General features: G+C 57.2%; 5 protein-coding genes across 5 annotated transcripts; all 5 read left to right on the top strand.

Moving 5' to 3' along the window:
* Positions 1-113: 113 nt before the first annotated feature.
* On the top strand, positions 114-3,021 carry WHR41_07667 (uncharacterized protein; the record flags this gene model as incomplete). Its single annotated transcript, XM_069376271.1, has 3 exons — positions 114-567; positions 623-1,418; positions 1,476-3,021. 3 exons carry the CDS (start codon positions 114-116, stop codon positions 3,019-3,021), a joined length of 2,796 nt encoding a protein of 931 aa, XP_069226598.1.
* Positions 3,022-3,668: 647 nt separating this feature from the next.
* WHR41_07666 (uncharacterized protein) lies at positions 3,669-4,699 on the top strand. The gene is made up of 4 exons (XM_069376270.1): positions 3,669-3,861; positions 3,926-4,068; positions 4,132-4,236; positions 4,304-4,699. Exons 1-4 carry the CDS (start codon positions 3,756-3,758, stop codon positions 4,436-4,438), a joined length of 489 nt encoding a protein of 162 aa, XP_069226599.1. The 5' UTR covers positions 3,669-3,755; the 3' UTR covers positions 4,439-4,699.
* A 188-nt stretch (positions 4,700-4,887) lies between these two features.
* On the top strand, positions 4,888-5,658 carry WHR41_07665 (uncharacterized protein; the record flags this gene model as incomplete). Its single annotated transcript, XM_069376269.1, has 1 exon — positions 4,888-5,658. One exon carries the CDS (start codon positions 4,888-4,890, stop codon positions 5,656-5,658), a length of 771 nt encoding a protein of 256 aa, XP_069226600.1.
* Positions 5,659-6,574: 916 nt separating this feature from the next.
* WHR41_07664 (uncharacterized protein) lies at positions 6,575-8,136 on the top strand. Its single transcript, XM_069376268.1, has 2 exons — positions 6,575-7,323; positions 7,383-8,136. The coding sequence occupies exons 1-2, from the start codon at positions 7,197-7,199 to the stop codon at positions 7,997-7,999; spliced, it is 744 nt and encodes a 247-aa protein (XP_069226601.1). The 5' UTR covers positions 6,575-7,196; the 3' UTR covers positions 8,000-8,136.
* A 3,278-nt stretch (positions 8,137-11,414) lies between these two features.
* WHR41_07663 (uncharacterized protein) lies at positions 11,415-14,067 on the top strand (the record flags this gene model as incomplete). The annotated part of the gene is made up of 3 exons (XM_069376267.1): positions 11,415-12,255; positions 12,310-12,566; positions 12,620-14,067. The coding sequence occupies exons 1-3, from the start codon at positions 11,912-11,914 to the stop codon at positions 14,065-14,067; spliced, it is 2,049 nt and encodes a 682-aa protein (XP_069226602.1). The 5' UTR covers positions 11,415-11,911.
* Positions 14,068-14,131: the final 64 nt, after the last annotated feature.

Genomic DNA, 14,131 nt, shown 5'->3' with positions numbered 1-14,131 from the left:
TGTGACCCATCTCAGCCTTGCGTCCAAAACGATAAAACCCCGCGAGAGCTCGAGCTCTTACACAGGAGCTTCGATCAGGCTGACCTTGCTCTATCTATTTTCTGAACCTCATCATGGGCGACCCGCTTTCCACCGTCAGCGTAATTGCAAACGTGCTTCAACTCATCGAATTCAGCGCTAAAGTTTTGAGCAGACTGAACGATTACCGAAGCAAGGGCAATGAGCTGCCATCGGCTTTCGCTCACATTGATAGTCAGCTTCCCATACTGAAGGAAGTACTCGAGAAGACAAAGCTTGGAATCGACAACCAAAGCATTACTCCCGATGAAGTGAAGGTGATAGAGCCGTGTCTGCGCGGATGTCAGCAACAGATGGAGAAGCTGAACGAGGTCCTGTCTGCCATACTCCCCGAGGCGCAGGACAGATCGCTCAAGAGACTGACAAAGGGTGTTCGGAGCATTTGGAAAGAGTCTGAAGTCCGCGATGCGAATGCGGAAATCAGCGCCTATGTTGAAAGGTTGACCTTCTACTGCGCGTGGTCTTCGTCGAGACTGGATCCACGCTTCCGTGAGCCTTTTCTTTGCCGACCTGAATACCTTCCAACACACTAACAAGACTTCAGAAGACACGCGAGCGAAAATTCAACGGTGGTTGGCGGGCCCCGATCCTTTCTTCAACTTGCGAAGGTCTCTCAAATCCCGGACGGCAGACACTGGGAATTGGTACTTACAAGGTGCTCAATACGCATCATGGAAGGAGGGAGGACCTCCTTTCGCTTGGCTCTACGGCTCGCCAGGGTCCGGAAAGACGTACCTGAGTGCTGGAATCATCCAGAGCTTGCAGCAGTACTGCGACGTGGATCCAGCCAGGTCGCTGGCATTCTTCTTCTTTGACTTCAACGATGCCGAGAAGCAGAAGCCTGTCAACTTGCTAAAGTCACTGCTGAGCCAGCTCTTGAGCAAGTGTACTCGGGTCCCAGACAGGGTGCGCGAGCTGTACGCTGCGTGTGATCGGAGCGGGCGACAAGCCTCTGAGGGCGAACTTCTTGGTGCATTGAAGGATACGGTTGGGCATCTCTCACCGACTTTCGTGGTGCTGGACGCTTTGGACGAGTGCAGCGACCGAGACGGCCTCTTCGAAACATTACAGGAAATGCACGGGTGGGGCAATGATTCTTTACGTGTGCTTTCGACGAGCAGGAAAGAAATTGACATCGAGGAGGCGCTAGAAGATCTTGTTCCGCGGAAGAGTCGAACATGCCTTGAAAGTCGTTTGGTCGACAAGGACATCCAGGCATATGTTCACGAGAGACTTGTGAAGGACAAATCTTTTGGAGGATGGAGGAGGGGGCAGAAGAGCAAGAACAAGAACATCCTGGAAGAAATCGAAAAGACACTTGGTCAAAAGGCTAATGGAATGTACAGTGCCCCCCATACCAGTACTTCCCAGCATCTACGATACTGACAAGGCGATAGGTTCAGGTGGGCCTCATGTCAACTAGACGTCCTGGCCAAATGCGTCAAGCCCGCTCAGGTTCGTCACACATTGGATAACCTTCCGAAAACCCTCGATGAGACTTACGACCGCATCCTCTGTGCAATCAACCAGGGCGAAAATGCAGATGTGGCGCTGCAGATCTTGAGGTGGTTGTCCTTCGCAGAACGGCCATTGACGGCATTGGAACTACTCGAGGTGACAGGCATCATCTTGGGAGAAGAACCCGACTTTGTCGATGATGAGATGCTCAGAGACGGTCAGGACATTATGCGAATCTGTCTCGGCCTCGTGGTGATCACTACTTGCGAGGAAGGTACTGAGGAGGATAGCGACGACTCATCCGAAGAAACATCAAGCCACAACGACGAGGGGCCAAGTACAAGCAGCGGAAAAAGCATCAACAACGACAAGGAAAATGACCTTGAGGCCGAAAACAATTATGCTCGACGGGCGAGTTTGCTTGAGAGAAGCGAATATGTGCGACTAGCACACTTTTCTGTGAAGGAGTACCTCGTTTCAAACCGCGCATGTGTGCCGAAGTTCCGCTTACACCAGGAAGCATCACACGACATTCTGGCCAGCTGCTGTCTCGTCTATTTGCTTCGCTTCGGTGCAGAAGAGTGGGACCTCAATGACTGCAAGACTGAGGTTTTCCTGGCCAACTATGCCGCCTGGTTCTGGGATATCCATTGTAGGTCCTCAGGGAGTTGTTCTCAGCAACTGCGAGGTCTGTCTGCAACATTGTTCAATCAGACCTCGGAGGCATTTGGAGCTTTGGTTCGTTTTCATGATTTTAGGAAGCTGTGGACAAACTATCCTGAGAAGGCTATAACGATCGCCGAATGGAACAATGCCTTAATTATGGCTAGCTACCTGGGCATCACCCACGCTGTAGATACAATTCTGGACGAAGGATGCACCGAGACCGACATTCAGAAAGACAACGCGCTATCTACAGCATCAAGCCAAGGCCACAGAGAAACTGTTCAGCTGCTGCTTGCTAAGGGCGCAAACATCCACGCCCGAGGAGGCTTACACTGGGATGCGCTACGAGCGGCGTCATTAGGAGGCCACCAATCAACAGTAGAGATTCTACTAGCAAATGGTGCAGATGTCAACGCTCAAGGAGGCTTCTATGGAAATGCCCTGCAAGCAGCGTCTTCGGCAGGCCATGAGAAAATCGTGGAGATCCTACTAGCTAAGGGCGCAGATCCTCACGCTCAAGGCGGCGACTTCGAGAATGCGCTATACGCAGCATTACGTCGTGGCCACAGACATGTTGTACAGACGCTGATGGCACGAGGCGCGGACGTCGATCTCAATGACGCATTACTTGTGGCCGCATCGTTGGACAGCCGGGAGAAGATTTTGCGAATAGCAGCGATCGAAGATGCTGATGACTCTGACCATGAGCACGGCCACAACGCGTTGTACACGGCAATATCCAGAGGTCACAGCAAGTTGATAGATCAATATTTGGCCAGGATGATGCAGGAATATGAGTCTCGGCTTTCGAAAATATGAAGCGCCCGTCAAGTGTCCTAACGTACCGCTCCGCATCATCGGCAATTCCATAGCGAACAGCATCTCCGAGACCTCGTCTGTGTTCGAGTCCCTAAAGAAGATGGCTGCGTGGTAATCCGCATTCTGCACCCGAGCGCATATAGATTAATAGAGTCCCAAGGGCGTCTGCACCGAGAATCCAAAGATTTCGTTTTATGATAGTCAGAACTCGTCTTCTCAGCTCTCGCAGTACTTATTGCGGGCGTCTCTCAATATCGAGATGGTTTAGAGCATCTGTCCCTGTGTCATTAGGATGTGCACATCTGCTGCATAGCCGCCGTAGGAGCCGTGCTGTTTTGGCCTAGCATCGATCTGGAGTACATAAACGGGAGACTTGTTGGTGGTGTTTGTGTGCCAGAAAAAATCTTTTTTGGGCGAAAAGCTATGGAACCTTCAGATTCGTATTACATGAAGGCCGCCATTACAGGATCGGTAGCGCGATAATGTTAATCTTGTCTTTGCGCTAGTACGGGGAAAGGAAGAAGATCACTTCATTGTGCATCAATAATTGACGGATGAAAAGCCCTGGTCTTGCTAGAGTGGAGACGGGGATTCGGCTTTGGCTGGCATACTCACAATTACGCGCTTGCGTTCTTCCAAACCCACGCAAACGCCCGTTCTCCAAAGTGCGAACACTTCCACCAGACCACGCTGGCAATACACACATTCCCGCCTCCCCCCTCTTTGCTCCCACCATGCCAGGTCACGCCCGCCACGACACCGCACTGATCCACGGACTCTCAGCCACCGAAGTCCAAACCCTCTCGGAAGCATGCATTGAGGCAAAGTCGAAAGCGTATTGTAAGTTCGCCTTGTCGAAAACCGCATAACAAACGCCGGGCCACTGACCATCTGCGACATCTAGGCCCGTACTCTAACTTCCACGTCGGCTGTGCCGTGCTGCTGTCTGGCGGCGCGGTCGTGACGGGCGCGAATGTCGAGAACGCAGCGTACCCCGTCGGCACTTGCGCTGAGCGCGTGACGATCGCTACGGCTGTTTGCCAGAATGTGAGTCAACCTGCGTCTGGTAGTCACTTCGGAAGACCTGGCTAACGAGATTGTGCTGTGCAGGGTGCAAAGGCAGGTGACTTCCGCGCCATCGCCGTCGCGACAGATATCAGCCCGCCAGCGAGCCCGTGCGGCATGTGCAGGCAGTTCATCCGCGAATTCTGCGACGTGAGTGAATATCTACCTTGCCTGAGCACTTCAGACGATGGGCCCGAGACTGATGACTATATAACAGCCTAGCACGCCAATCTTGATGTACGACAAGGAGGGCAAGTACACGGTTATGACTCTCGAGCAGTTGCTGCCCATGTCATTTGGGCCTGATAAGCTACTCTCCACTGAAGAGCTTGCCAAGGGCGCCTCGAAGTAGATGAAGGCGTCAAAGCCGTCCCGAATTGTTGCGTTTGAGCGAGAACGACGATTACGAAGATGACGAATGTAAAACCCATATGGACGAGCGATATGTTGAGCATTTGTGGCGTGGGCGTACAAGGGTAGATGATACGCTTTGAGGTAGAAATCAAACCCGGGCGACCGGTAGATGATTTTATGAGAAATTGAGTATGAGGCTCGTGAGCCCGAAGTCCCATTATTTAACAATAGAGATCTCGTTCTTCTATGTAAATTGAAATAAGTTCTTGTGTTGGCGGTATAATCAATCGGGTCAATGACGTCGGTATGTTTGCCGAGCGGCGATGGGAACTTCGCGGGAGACGTTCTCATCCCAAATCTGCCTCGACAAAGAACGCCAACTTCACCTCGTTATACTATACAACATACATCTCCCAAATCCTTTTCCATTTCTTGAGAATCATAATCATGCGACCCAGCGTTCCGCAAACCGCCGGACGCGCCCTGCGCAGTGGACTCAAGGAAGTCTCAAAATTCCAGACCTCGCGAGCACCCTACGTCTGCGCCAGCTGCCGCAACACATTCACCCGGACACCAGCGAGACTTCCGCTCCAGCCTGTCTTTACGACAAGAACCTTCTCCACCGCCCCTCTCCGCCGTCAAGACGCCGGATCCCAACCGACATCTCAAGAAACCGTCCTGCCCCAAACATACTACGATCTCTTCCCCGACACCTTCCCCTCCGGCCCCCCACCCAACTCGCCCTTCACGCCCGACCTCAAACAGCTCCGCAAAGAGTTCATCCAGCTCCAAGCACAAGCGCACCCCGACCGCGCGAGCGCCGACAAGCAGCGCCAAGCGGAAGCGCTGAGCGCGCGGATCAACGAAGCCTACAAGACGCTGCTAGACCCGCTGCGGCGCGCGCGCTACCTGCTCTTCCAGCAGGGGATCGATGTGGAAGACGAGAGCGCGCAGATCACGGACAACGCGCTGCTGATGGAGGTGATGGAGGCGCGGGAGGCGGTGGACGAGGCCGAGGACGAGGAGGGGCTGAGCGCCGTGCGCGCGGAGAACGACGTGCGGATCGCGGAGAGCGTGCAGGTGCTCGAGGGGTGCTTCGAGAAGGCGGATTGGGAGGCGGCGGCGCAGGAGGCGATTAGGTTGAGGTACTGGTCTAATATTGCGGAGAGCATTCACGGGTGGGAGAAGGGCAAGGGTGGTGGGCTGAACCACCACTGAGTGTGTGAGTGAGCGCCTTGGGGGCCGTGTGATCTTGCGCCTTGATCGGACGATGTGACAAGGCGCAGTGGCAACATGGGTGTAATAATAATGGCAAGAGTCTAGACTTTCCGCGGTCCAGCCTAGAGGATTTGTGCAGGGGACATCAATCCACCAAAGCGCGGCATCAATTGCGCCAGCGCCTCAAGAATTTACTGGCATTACTGTGCTGTGTTCCCTGTCACCGCAGCGGCTACTAAGAATATGCAACCGCATGAGCAATATGAAGTACAGTCACGATAGGCAGCAATGTCTTAGAGACTCGAGCACGCCAAGCCAAGACGGCTTCCGACAGCCGATGGCACACCTGATCGCCAACATGTGACCTGTGTGAATCCGCCAGAAGAGGATGTGCACCGTTGGGCAGTTCGGCGTGCGGCCAAGGGAAGCCGCGCAACGTCTTTGCCAGGAAGTCGGCTGTGAGGATCGAAAATCAGAACAGCAAAAGTGGGCACATGCACACAAACATAGAAACAATAGATCGTGCCAACTGCCATCAACACGTAAACACCCAGCTAGCAGGGCCACGACGCGGTTCTCAGGCCTTCTAGCCACGAGGCAGCTCGGCTCGGTCGCTTCACTTCAGTCGTAGGGCTGACGCGGGTGGCTGCGTCGGCAGAGGCGGGCAGGCGGGTACCTTATGCAGGCGAGGGCCGTTGCAGCTTGCGCGTCCCTGCCCGTTCCTCGACCACGCCGAGGGGCTGAGTCGCGCAAAGACAGGTTCAGAAGTCCAGCAATTGTGGCGTTCGTACTTGTAGGATATAGATGGGATTACAAAAGCCTAGAACGGTCAAGGCACAAGCGGTATAGCTAGGCCGTGTAAGAGGTCAGCGCTTGCCGACCGCGGTCTGATATTGCTGGCGAGGTCCTTTGGTGATGGAGATCACTGCGCCGCGGCAGGGGTTGACAGGGACGCGGACGTCAGAAGGAGGCTATGATCGCAGAGCCTCGTGCATACGCACGCTGCTTTTTTGGGATGATCGGGTGCTCCACTGGTCTATTTTCGACTCGAATGTATGTTCCAACGACCTGGAAACGCTGTGCGAAAAGACGTTTCTCGTGAAGGCGTTGGTCGTTTCTTCCAAAGCGTTCCACCGCCGTCATTTCAACTGTCTGAAGAGCCCGTGGCGCATTATAGGGATCGCTGGGTTAGATTTGCCTGCGGAGCCGGGTCGGGGTGCACGTTGGGCTAAGCATGGGCACGGAGACGGTAGCGCCACGCCTGCGTTTCGTCTACTGCAAGGAACAAATCACAGCCAAGGACCACGGATGATGGCGTGGCATGGCCATGAAAACGACGTCGTCCTTCGTGTTGCTCAAAACTCCTCCCTTCCTCGCCGTCCCAACCACTACAGCTTACGCACATCACATCACACGGTCTTTACCCCAGCCTTTTCTTCCTCCGTCAGCCCTATATATCAACACCAGCGCATCCGCCTGCCTTTCTGATCAGCACCATCTCCTTCCCTATCTTCAAACAACTACCAAACTCAATCACAATGCGCGCCGCTGCCGTCGTCGTTGCCTTCGCGGCCACCGCTTTCGCGCTGGACGACACCTCCATGTTCGACCAGGCCACTTCCCCTGAGCACAACCAGGCCGCGGCCGCTGCTGACAGCGCTGAGAGTGAGTCCATCTCGATTGAAGCTTCAAATCGAACCCCGTCGCTGACTTTCCAACTCCAGGCGCCGTCTCTTCCGCAACTGGTGCCGCCGCTGAGGCTGCAACCTCTGTTGCGTCCGACGTCAGCTCTGCCGTGGCTTCTGGTGCAACTGATGCCACCGATGCCGCTGCGGCTGCCACGACTGCCGTTTCCAGCGCCGTCGACGCCGCCGCCTCTGACGCCTCTTCCGCGGTCGACTCTGCCGCAACTGCTGCCTCGTCCGCTGTCGACTCCGCCGCGACTGGCGCCACCGGCCTGACCAGCTCCGCATCCGAGGCTGTTGAGTCTGCCGAGACCGCCGCGTCGGCCGCCGTCACATCTGCCACTGCGGCCATTGCGACCGCGGGAACCTCTGCCGCATCCGCGGCCACTGACGCGGCTGGCGCTCCCTTCCCTCAGGGCAACAGCACCGCCGCGGCCGGCACTGGCAGCATGACCACCTCGTCCAGCTCCAGCTCGACTGGCGGCTCGGACTCTGGCTCGTCCGGTTCTGGTTCTGGCTCTGGCTCCGGCTCCGGCTCTGGCTCGGACAGCTCTTCCGACTCCTCGGACGGCAGCGACAGCGCCGCCGGCGCTCTGAAGGTCCAGCTCGGCCTCGCCGCCGGTGCCGTCCTCGGCCTCTTCGCCTTCCTTGCCTAAACGCCTCCACCTGGCACAAGAACGTCCATCTCCTTGAACTTTCCTTTTAAGAAATCGCAACCGGCCACGGCCGAGCGTGCATTTAACGGTGTCGAATATTCATGAGGAGCAGGGGAAGCGGTTGCAGGATGACCAGCTTCGCCCTGCCTCCTTTTCTTCTCTTTTCCTTTTTCCGTTCGATATAACTCCGGGCAATATAATGAAAGTCATATACTACAGCCAGAGAAAGTTGGGGCCATACCACCAAGAGCACGAACCCTTTTCTTTCGGCAGAAGCATAGTAGCCTAGACTTTTTGAAGGAAATTGTACGCTATACGCTGTCAGCTGAGAACAAAAGCACAAAAGATAAAACATAACCTACCCTTTCCCCCCAAAGGTCTATCTCAAGACGGCATCGTCTCCGTTCGCGCAACCTCGTGCGGTCTTTCATCCGCTCTCTCTCCGCCCATCATAGAAACATCCCGCCCGCCAGTCTGCGCAAGCTCGTCCGATCGTTCATCCGCCCTCCCCGCATCCACAAGAACATCCTGCCCGCCACCCTCGTGCATCCTCACCTCCCCACCCTCCCCATCAGCACCCTGCACCCCTCCCTCCTCACCCTCTCCTCCCCCACTCGCACCCTCCACCACCTTCTCCCCCACCTTCCCCTTCCTCCCCCTCCCCCCCTTGACCTTAACCTTCGTCCTCGGCCTCCCCGACCTCGGCCTCACAGCCGCAGCCGCCATCAGCGCCGGCAACTCGGCGCCCTCGCCCGCGCGCTCCTTGGTCCTCTGCACGAGCTGGCTGAGCGCCTGGCGCGAGATGGGGAGTTTCGCCAGGACGTCTTTGGGCCGCATGTGCAGCTGGAAGACGTAGGCGACGGCCACGGCGCGGAGCCAGGGGGGGAGTTCGGGGCCGCGGGCCATTTTGATGGGGTGTTTTTTTTTCTGATGGAGGTTGAGGGGGGTGTTTGATTGGGGTTGATGGTGGGTTTTGGTGGTGTGCGTATGTTTGTATGGGTTTGGAGGTGGGTGGTGGTGGCGGGAGCGGGGAGGCGTGACACGAACTTTTGGGATGGGATGGGATGGGCTGGGCTGGGCTGGGCGGGAGGGATGTGTCGCCCTAACCCTAACCCTTGCAACTCTATTGTGATTTGCGGATTCGCGTGGTAAGTGGACAAGTACGCGTTGTACTTGTTTAGAGAGAGATGCATGATCTTGGGGTATAGTTGGATTTCTATCGCTTTCTCTGGATTTCGGAGGAGGAGGTGTGAGCGCTTCAAGGTCGCATTCTGGATTGGCATCGAAGTCGACACATGCGACGGACTACCAGCGTTGTGGACCATCACTCAGAGTAGCAAAGGAATTACCACCCCCGCACTCGCCTGTTGATGAGACTACGATTGATTACTATACAGGGATGGCAGCACATGAATCCGTATTCGATCGCAAAGGGGCTCATTAGGCGTTTCTTGAGCATCTCTCAAGTCCAGCCCTCGACCATCACCGCTAGACTACCTTATTCCGATATCTGACTTCGCCGAAGAGCCTCCCAAGTAACAGGCGACAAGCTTACTGCAAAAGCAGCCCAGTACATGCAGCTGAAGGTAGATATGGCGTTCGTACTCTTGTGAGCAAGAAAGAGGCATATGCTGGACTGGATAAGCGTTCCGCAGAGCTTAGAGACATCATGTGCCACCAAACCTTCTATATGTACAATCACACCACGGCCCATTGCTGTCACAAGCGAGTGACTACACAAATGAAATGCCGACATCGTCGCCGCAGAATGCAGGTATCTACAACACACGGCAATGCAACCCGAGCAAGCCATACCGGCCGGCACTCTTCTGGCTAAAACCAGCATCCACTCGGAATGTCACTGCTGGACATCCCAACGGCTCTTCGACACAAGAATGTCCACTCAAATGTCCGATATACCCAGATACCGAGGCCCCAGCCCAAGGTTCGGAGCCTAAACCAGTCCCAGCCACGACCCCGATCTGCATGTCCTACCAAAAGGCACCAAAACGGCCACTGTCCTGCATAAGGTAGCTGGAAATGAAACGTCGCCATGGCCGATTAGGTAAGTCTTCCCTAGTCCCCCTTCCCACCTCGCATCTGGCCTCGCGCCCTCCGAACCTGGATGGCCCGGCCACGGCCAGAACGGGCGCCCACACGTGCACGCGGAGGCGACGGTGAGTGGGCGGCTCTGGAGTCAGTCCCTGATCTACCCCGGGCGTGCGCGCGCGCAGAAGTGGGCTCCGAGACGAGAGTGGGTTCTCGCGGCGGCGGGACTGCATATCGCGTACTTACGTGCAGCTTCACACAGATGTTTTGAGCGAAGTTAGCCGGCTCAACGCATCTGCTCGCTTGCGGCAAGTGAGCACGCGACTCTTCGGCGGCTGCTTTGGGCAGCTGGGCACGCGACGCTGCCCGCCGTGGCGGTCAAGAGGAGGCCAAGCTTTGTAGGCGAGCGCCAGGGCGTTGGTGGCGGCGTCGTTGTCGTTTATGCAGGGTTTTTTTCTTCTTGCTGGCTCGCTGGATGGCTCTCACTGGTCAACGCGGCTGGTATACCACTGGCGGACGCTGTAATTGCAGGACGGCTCTTGACAATCTCGGGCCATCTTTCACGTGCTCGTGCGACGCTGGGCGGCAGCATCGGAGGGTGTCTGGGCGAGGTGATCGGTCGTCCGTGGTGTCTGTACCGGCGTGACCGGGCTCCACGCCCTGCTCCGCCGCTTGCCGCGGGCCAGACGAGCGATGGGCGCGGGCTTGCGGAGGAGCTGCGCCCTGCATGCTGAGAGCCGCGCTCTGCGTTTACTAGTTTTTTAGCACAGAGGGCCTTGGTTCTCGAGCCAATTAAAGTGTCTCATTGCAGCACGTTTTCTCAGTCCCAGACGACACGCCTTGCTGGCTTGTTGGCGTGCGGGCGTTTGCCATCGGGGCTTGCGGGCGCGCGAAGAACAGCGAAGCCCGCACATCGCGATGCTTGTCGCCTCCAAGCCCGGCTGTCGGCCTCTTGTGCATGCTGGGCGAGGGCATCTCTCCGCCTGCCGTGCCTATGCCTCCGTGGCTGCCCGCGACATGACATGGAGATGCTCGCTGTCTCGGCGATGCCAGAGGCACAGACGTCCCCGGGCGTCGAGATCGCTCTCGCGGCGGCGGCAGCACTGCGGCACCCTGGTCCGCCGACGGATCTTCAGCGACGACGAAAAAACGATGCCACGCCATACAGGGTTCGGCGTCGTCGCTGCCACCTGCTGCTAGTCATTCGTCGCAGGCGTCTGGGCGCGGCGTGCGGCAGCTGCGTCCACTGGCACTGTCAGAGGCTTCCGTTGAAACTCAATCCCACCTACTCCACACGTTGGCCATAGCAGAAAACGGCCCGCCTCCCACCTTTCATCATTGCGGCCCTGCTCATTTTTCAGAAGCACCTCGCCTCTCCCACGGGCGCCTTCACCAGCAGCATTCTTCCCTCTGCATACCATTACATCCGCAGACGTCAGAAACAAGCATCGCCTATCGACCAGCCAAGCAAGATCGCAACGCCACGCGATCAGACGGCGGCCGAAACATCCGCGTGCTAACCGTCGACCTAATCGACTCCGGATCCTTGCGCACTGAAGCCCTGCTCCTCGGCCACTCACGAGCTTTTGCTGCACAACGTGCCGCTGCCACACGCGGCGAACACGCGATTCTGCACCGCACTCAATCTCAACTCCCACCCCTCTCCCACCCCTAGCCCGTAGGGCTACATCATCTCGCACCGAGCAAGGCGCCGCCGAGCCCGACTACGAAGCTTGTCGTGAGCTTCTTTTATAAGGCCTGTGATCGACCCTCTATCGCCTTCCTCTTGCTCCCTAGGCGAGCCCTAGCACCACCTCACTTCATCCAAGCCTCGACATCGTCGAGCACCACAGCATAGCAGCCATGGCCGACAGCTCCATGCGTGACTATGGCATTGCCGCCCCTCACGGCCCCAACATGGGCGGCCAGCACGTCGCCACCGCCGACATCATGATGGACATGAACAAGAGCGAGTCCGACGTCTTCAGGTCGCTCCTCCTGCCCGACGACAGCTACGACGAGACCGGCACCTACTGGGCCGACATGCCCCTCTGGCGCCGTCTGAAGTTCGTCAACAAGGTTGACTCTCAGGAGGCCAAGAAGGAGCTCTCTTCCATCGGCCGCATGATCAAGAATGACCCTCTCAGCCCTATTGGTTACTACATGCGCAACATGGTCATTCCTGGTGCCGGTCTGCTTCTCGAAGGGTACGATTGATCTCGCAATTGCGTTTTTCGTCCCAGATACTAACGTTCCTTCAGTTACGTACTCTTCTCCATCGGCAACGTCAAGCCTCTACTTGCATCTGCTTTCCCCGGCTGCTGGGACTCTCACACCGTCTGCAACGAGACTTGGCTCCAGTCTATCGAATATCTGGAAATCGTCGGTATCATTGTTGGTCAAATCCTCGTCGGTATCGTCGGTGACTGGATGGGCCGTCGTTTCGGTCTGATCCAGGATGCCACCATCATGTTCATCGGTCTTCTCATGCTTACTGCCGCTTGGGGTGTCACTCTGAGTAAGTCGATCGATCTTGGTTGAAGCGGTGAACATTGACTAACTTATTTTCAGACGGCTGGGTCATCTGCTACGTCTGGTCCCTGTTCTTCTACGGCATCGGTGTCGGTGGCGAGTACCCCATGACTGCCACCTCCGGTATGGAGAACGCAGTCGGGTCTGGAAAGGTCTCCACCCGCGATGACCGTCTCCACCGTGGCCGCAAGGTCACTTCCGCTTTCCTGATGCAGGGCTGGGGTCAGTTCCTCAACCAGGTCATCCTCATCCTGCTGCTTCTCATCTTCCACTCCGGCAGTGGAAACCCACCCTACTCCAAGGTCTCCGTGCAATGGACTTACCGTGTGTCGTTCGCCATCCCGGCCGTCGGCACTCTCTGGCTCGTCTACTTCCGTACCTACAAGATGAAGTCTGCCTCTAAGCAGCTCGCCATCGCGAAGAAGAAGCAGCACGTCACCGGCTACGACGTCCAGTCCCTCAAGCTGACCCTCGGCTACTTCGGACCCCGTCTCATCGCCACCGCCGGCGCGTGGTTTGCCAACGACGTCTTCTTCTACGGCAACAAGCTCTTCCAGGCCCAGTTCATCTCCGTGCTCAACCCTGGCAGCCAGTCCGTCATGACCAACTGGCTCTGGAACCTGGTCAACGTCGGTGTCGCCCTCTGCGGCTACTACCTGGCCTCCTTCATGATCGACAACAAGCTCTACGGCCGCAAGTGGATGCAGATCATCGGCTTCCTGCTCGACTTCATCCTCTTCGTCATCCCCGCCTTCAACTACGAATACTACGCCGAGGGCGCCGGCATCAACTCCTTCATGGCCATGTACTTCCTCTCCTCCTTCTTCAACCAATTCGGCCCCAACAGCGTCACCTTCATCGCCGCCGCCGAGGTCTTCCCCACCCCCATCCGCGCCACGGCCCACGGCTTCTCCGCCGCCGCCGGCAAGCTCGGCGCCCTCCTCGCCGCCGTCCTGTACAACTACATCGACGTCCCCACCCGCTTCCTCGTCGTCCCCTGGTTCGGCCTCGCCGGCGCCCTGCTGACCTGGCTCTTCCTCCCTGACACCACCGGCCTCGACCTGAAGGAGCAGGAGCGCCGCTGGGCCTACATCCGCGACGGCCGCGAGGCCGACTACCACGGCGTCGCGATCCACCCCAAGCACCTGAGCGTCTGGGAGCGCCTGCGCGGCGTCGGCAAGCACTACGACGCGGCGCGCGACTACGAGCAGCGCGTCGAGGAGATGCGCGGCGACTGGGAGGCCGCCATGGCGCGGCGCGCGGAGGAGAAGGAGAACAAGGAGGATCTCGTCGACGAGGACGGCTGGTCTTCCGAGGTCAGCACGTTCTTCGAGCGCACGAAGGGCCGCGGCGGCAACGCGAAGGGCAACGGCAGTGGTCCGCTGAGCCCCGTCAAGGCTGCGCAGGCGAATGGCGCTGGTAAGGAGGCGCTTTTGGAGGAGGACGAGAAGGGCGGGCGCGAGGGGTCGAGTTCGGACTCGGCTTAGAGGGCTGGGTCTTGGGTTGATTGATTTTCGTTTTTGGGGAATGGGTTTATTATACAAAAGTCGA

Source organism: Cladosporium halotolerans (assembly GCF_011745625.1).
Source record: "Cladosporium halotolerans strain TM138-S3 chromosome Unknown Sca34, whole genome shotgun sequence".
NCBI lineage: Eukaryota > Fungi > Ascomycota > Dothideomycetes > Cladosporiales > Cladosporiaceae > Cladosporium > Cladosporium halotolerans.
This window is presented reverse-complemented; position numbering and strand designations above follow the sequence as displayed.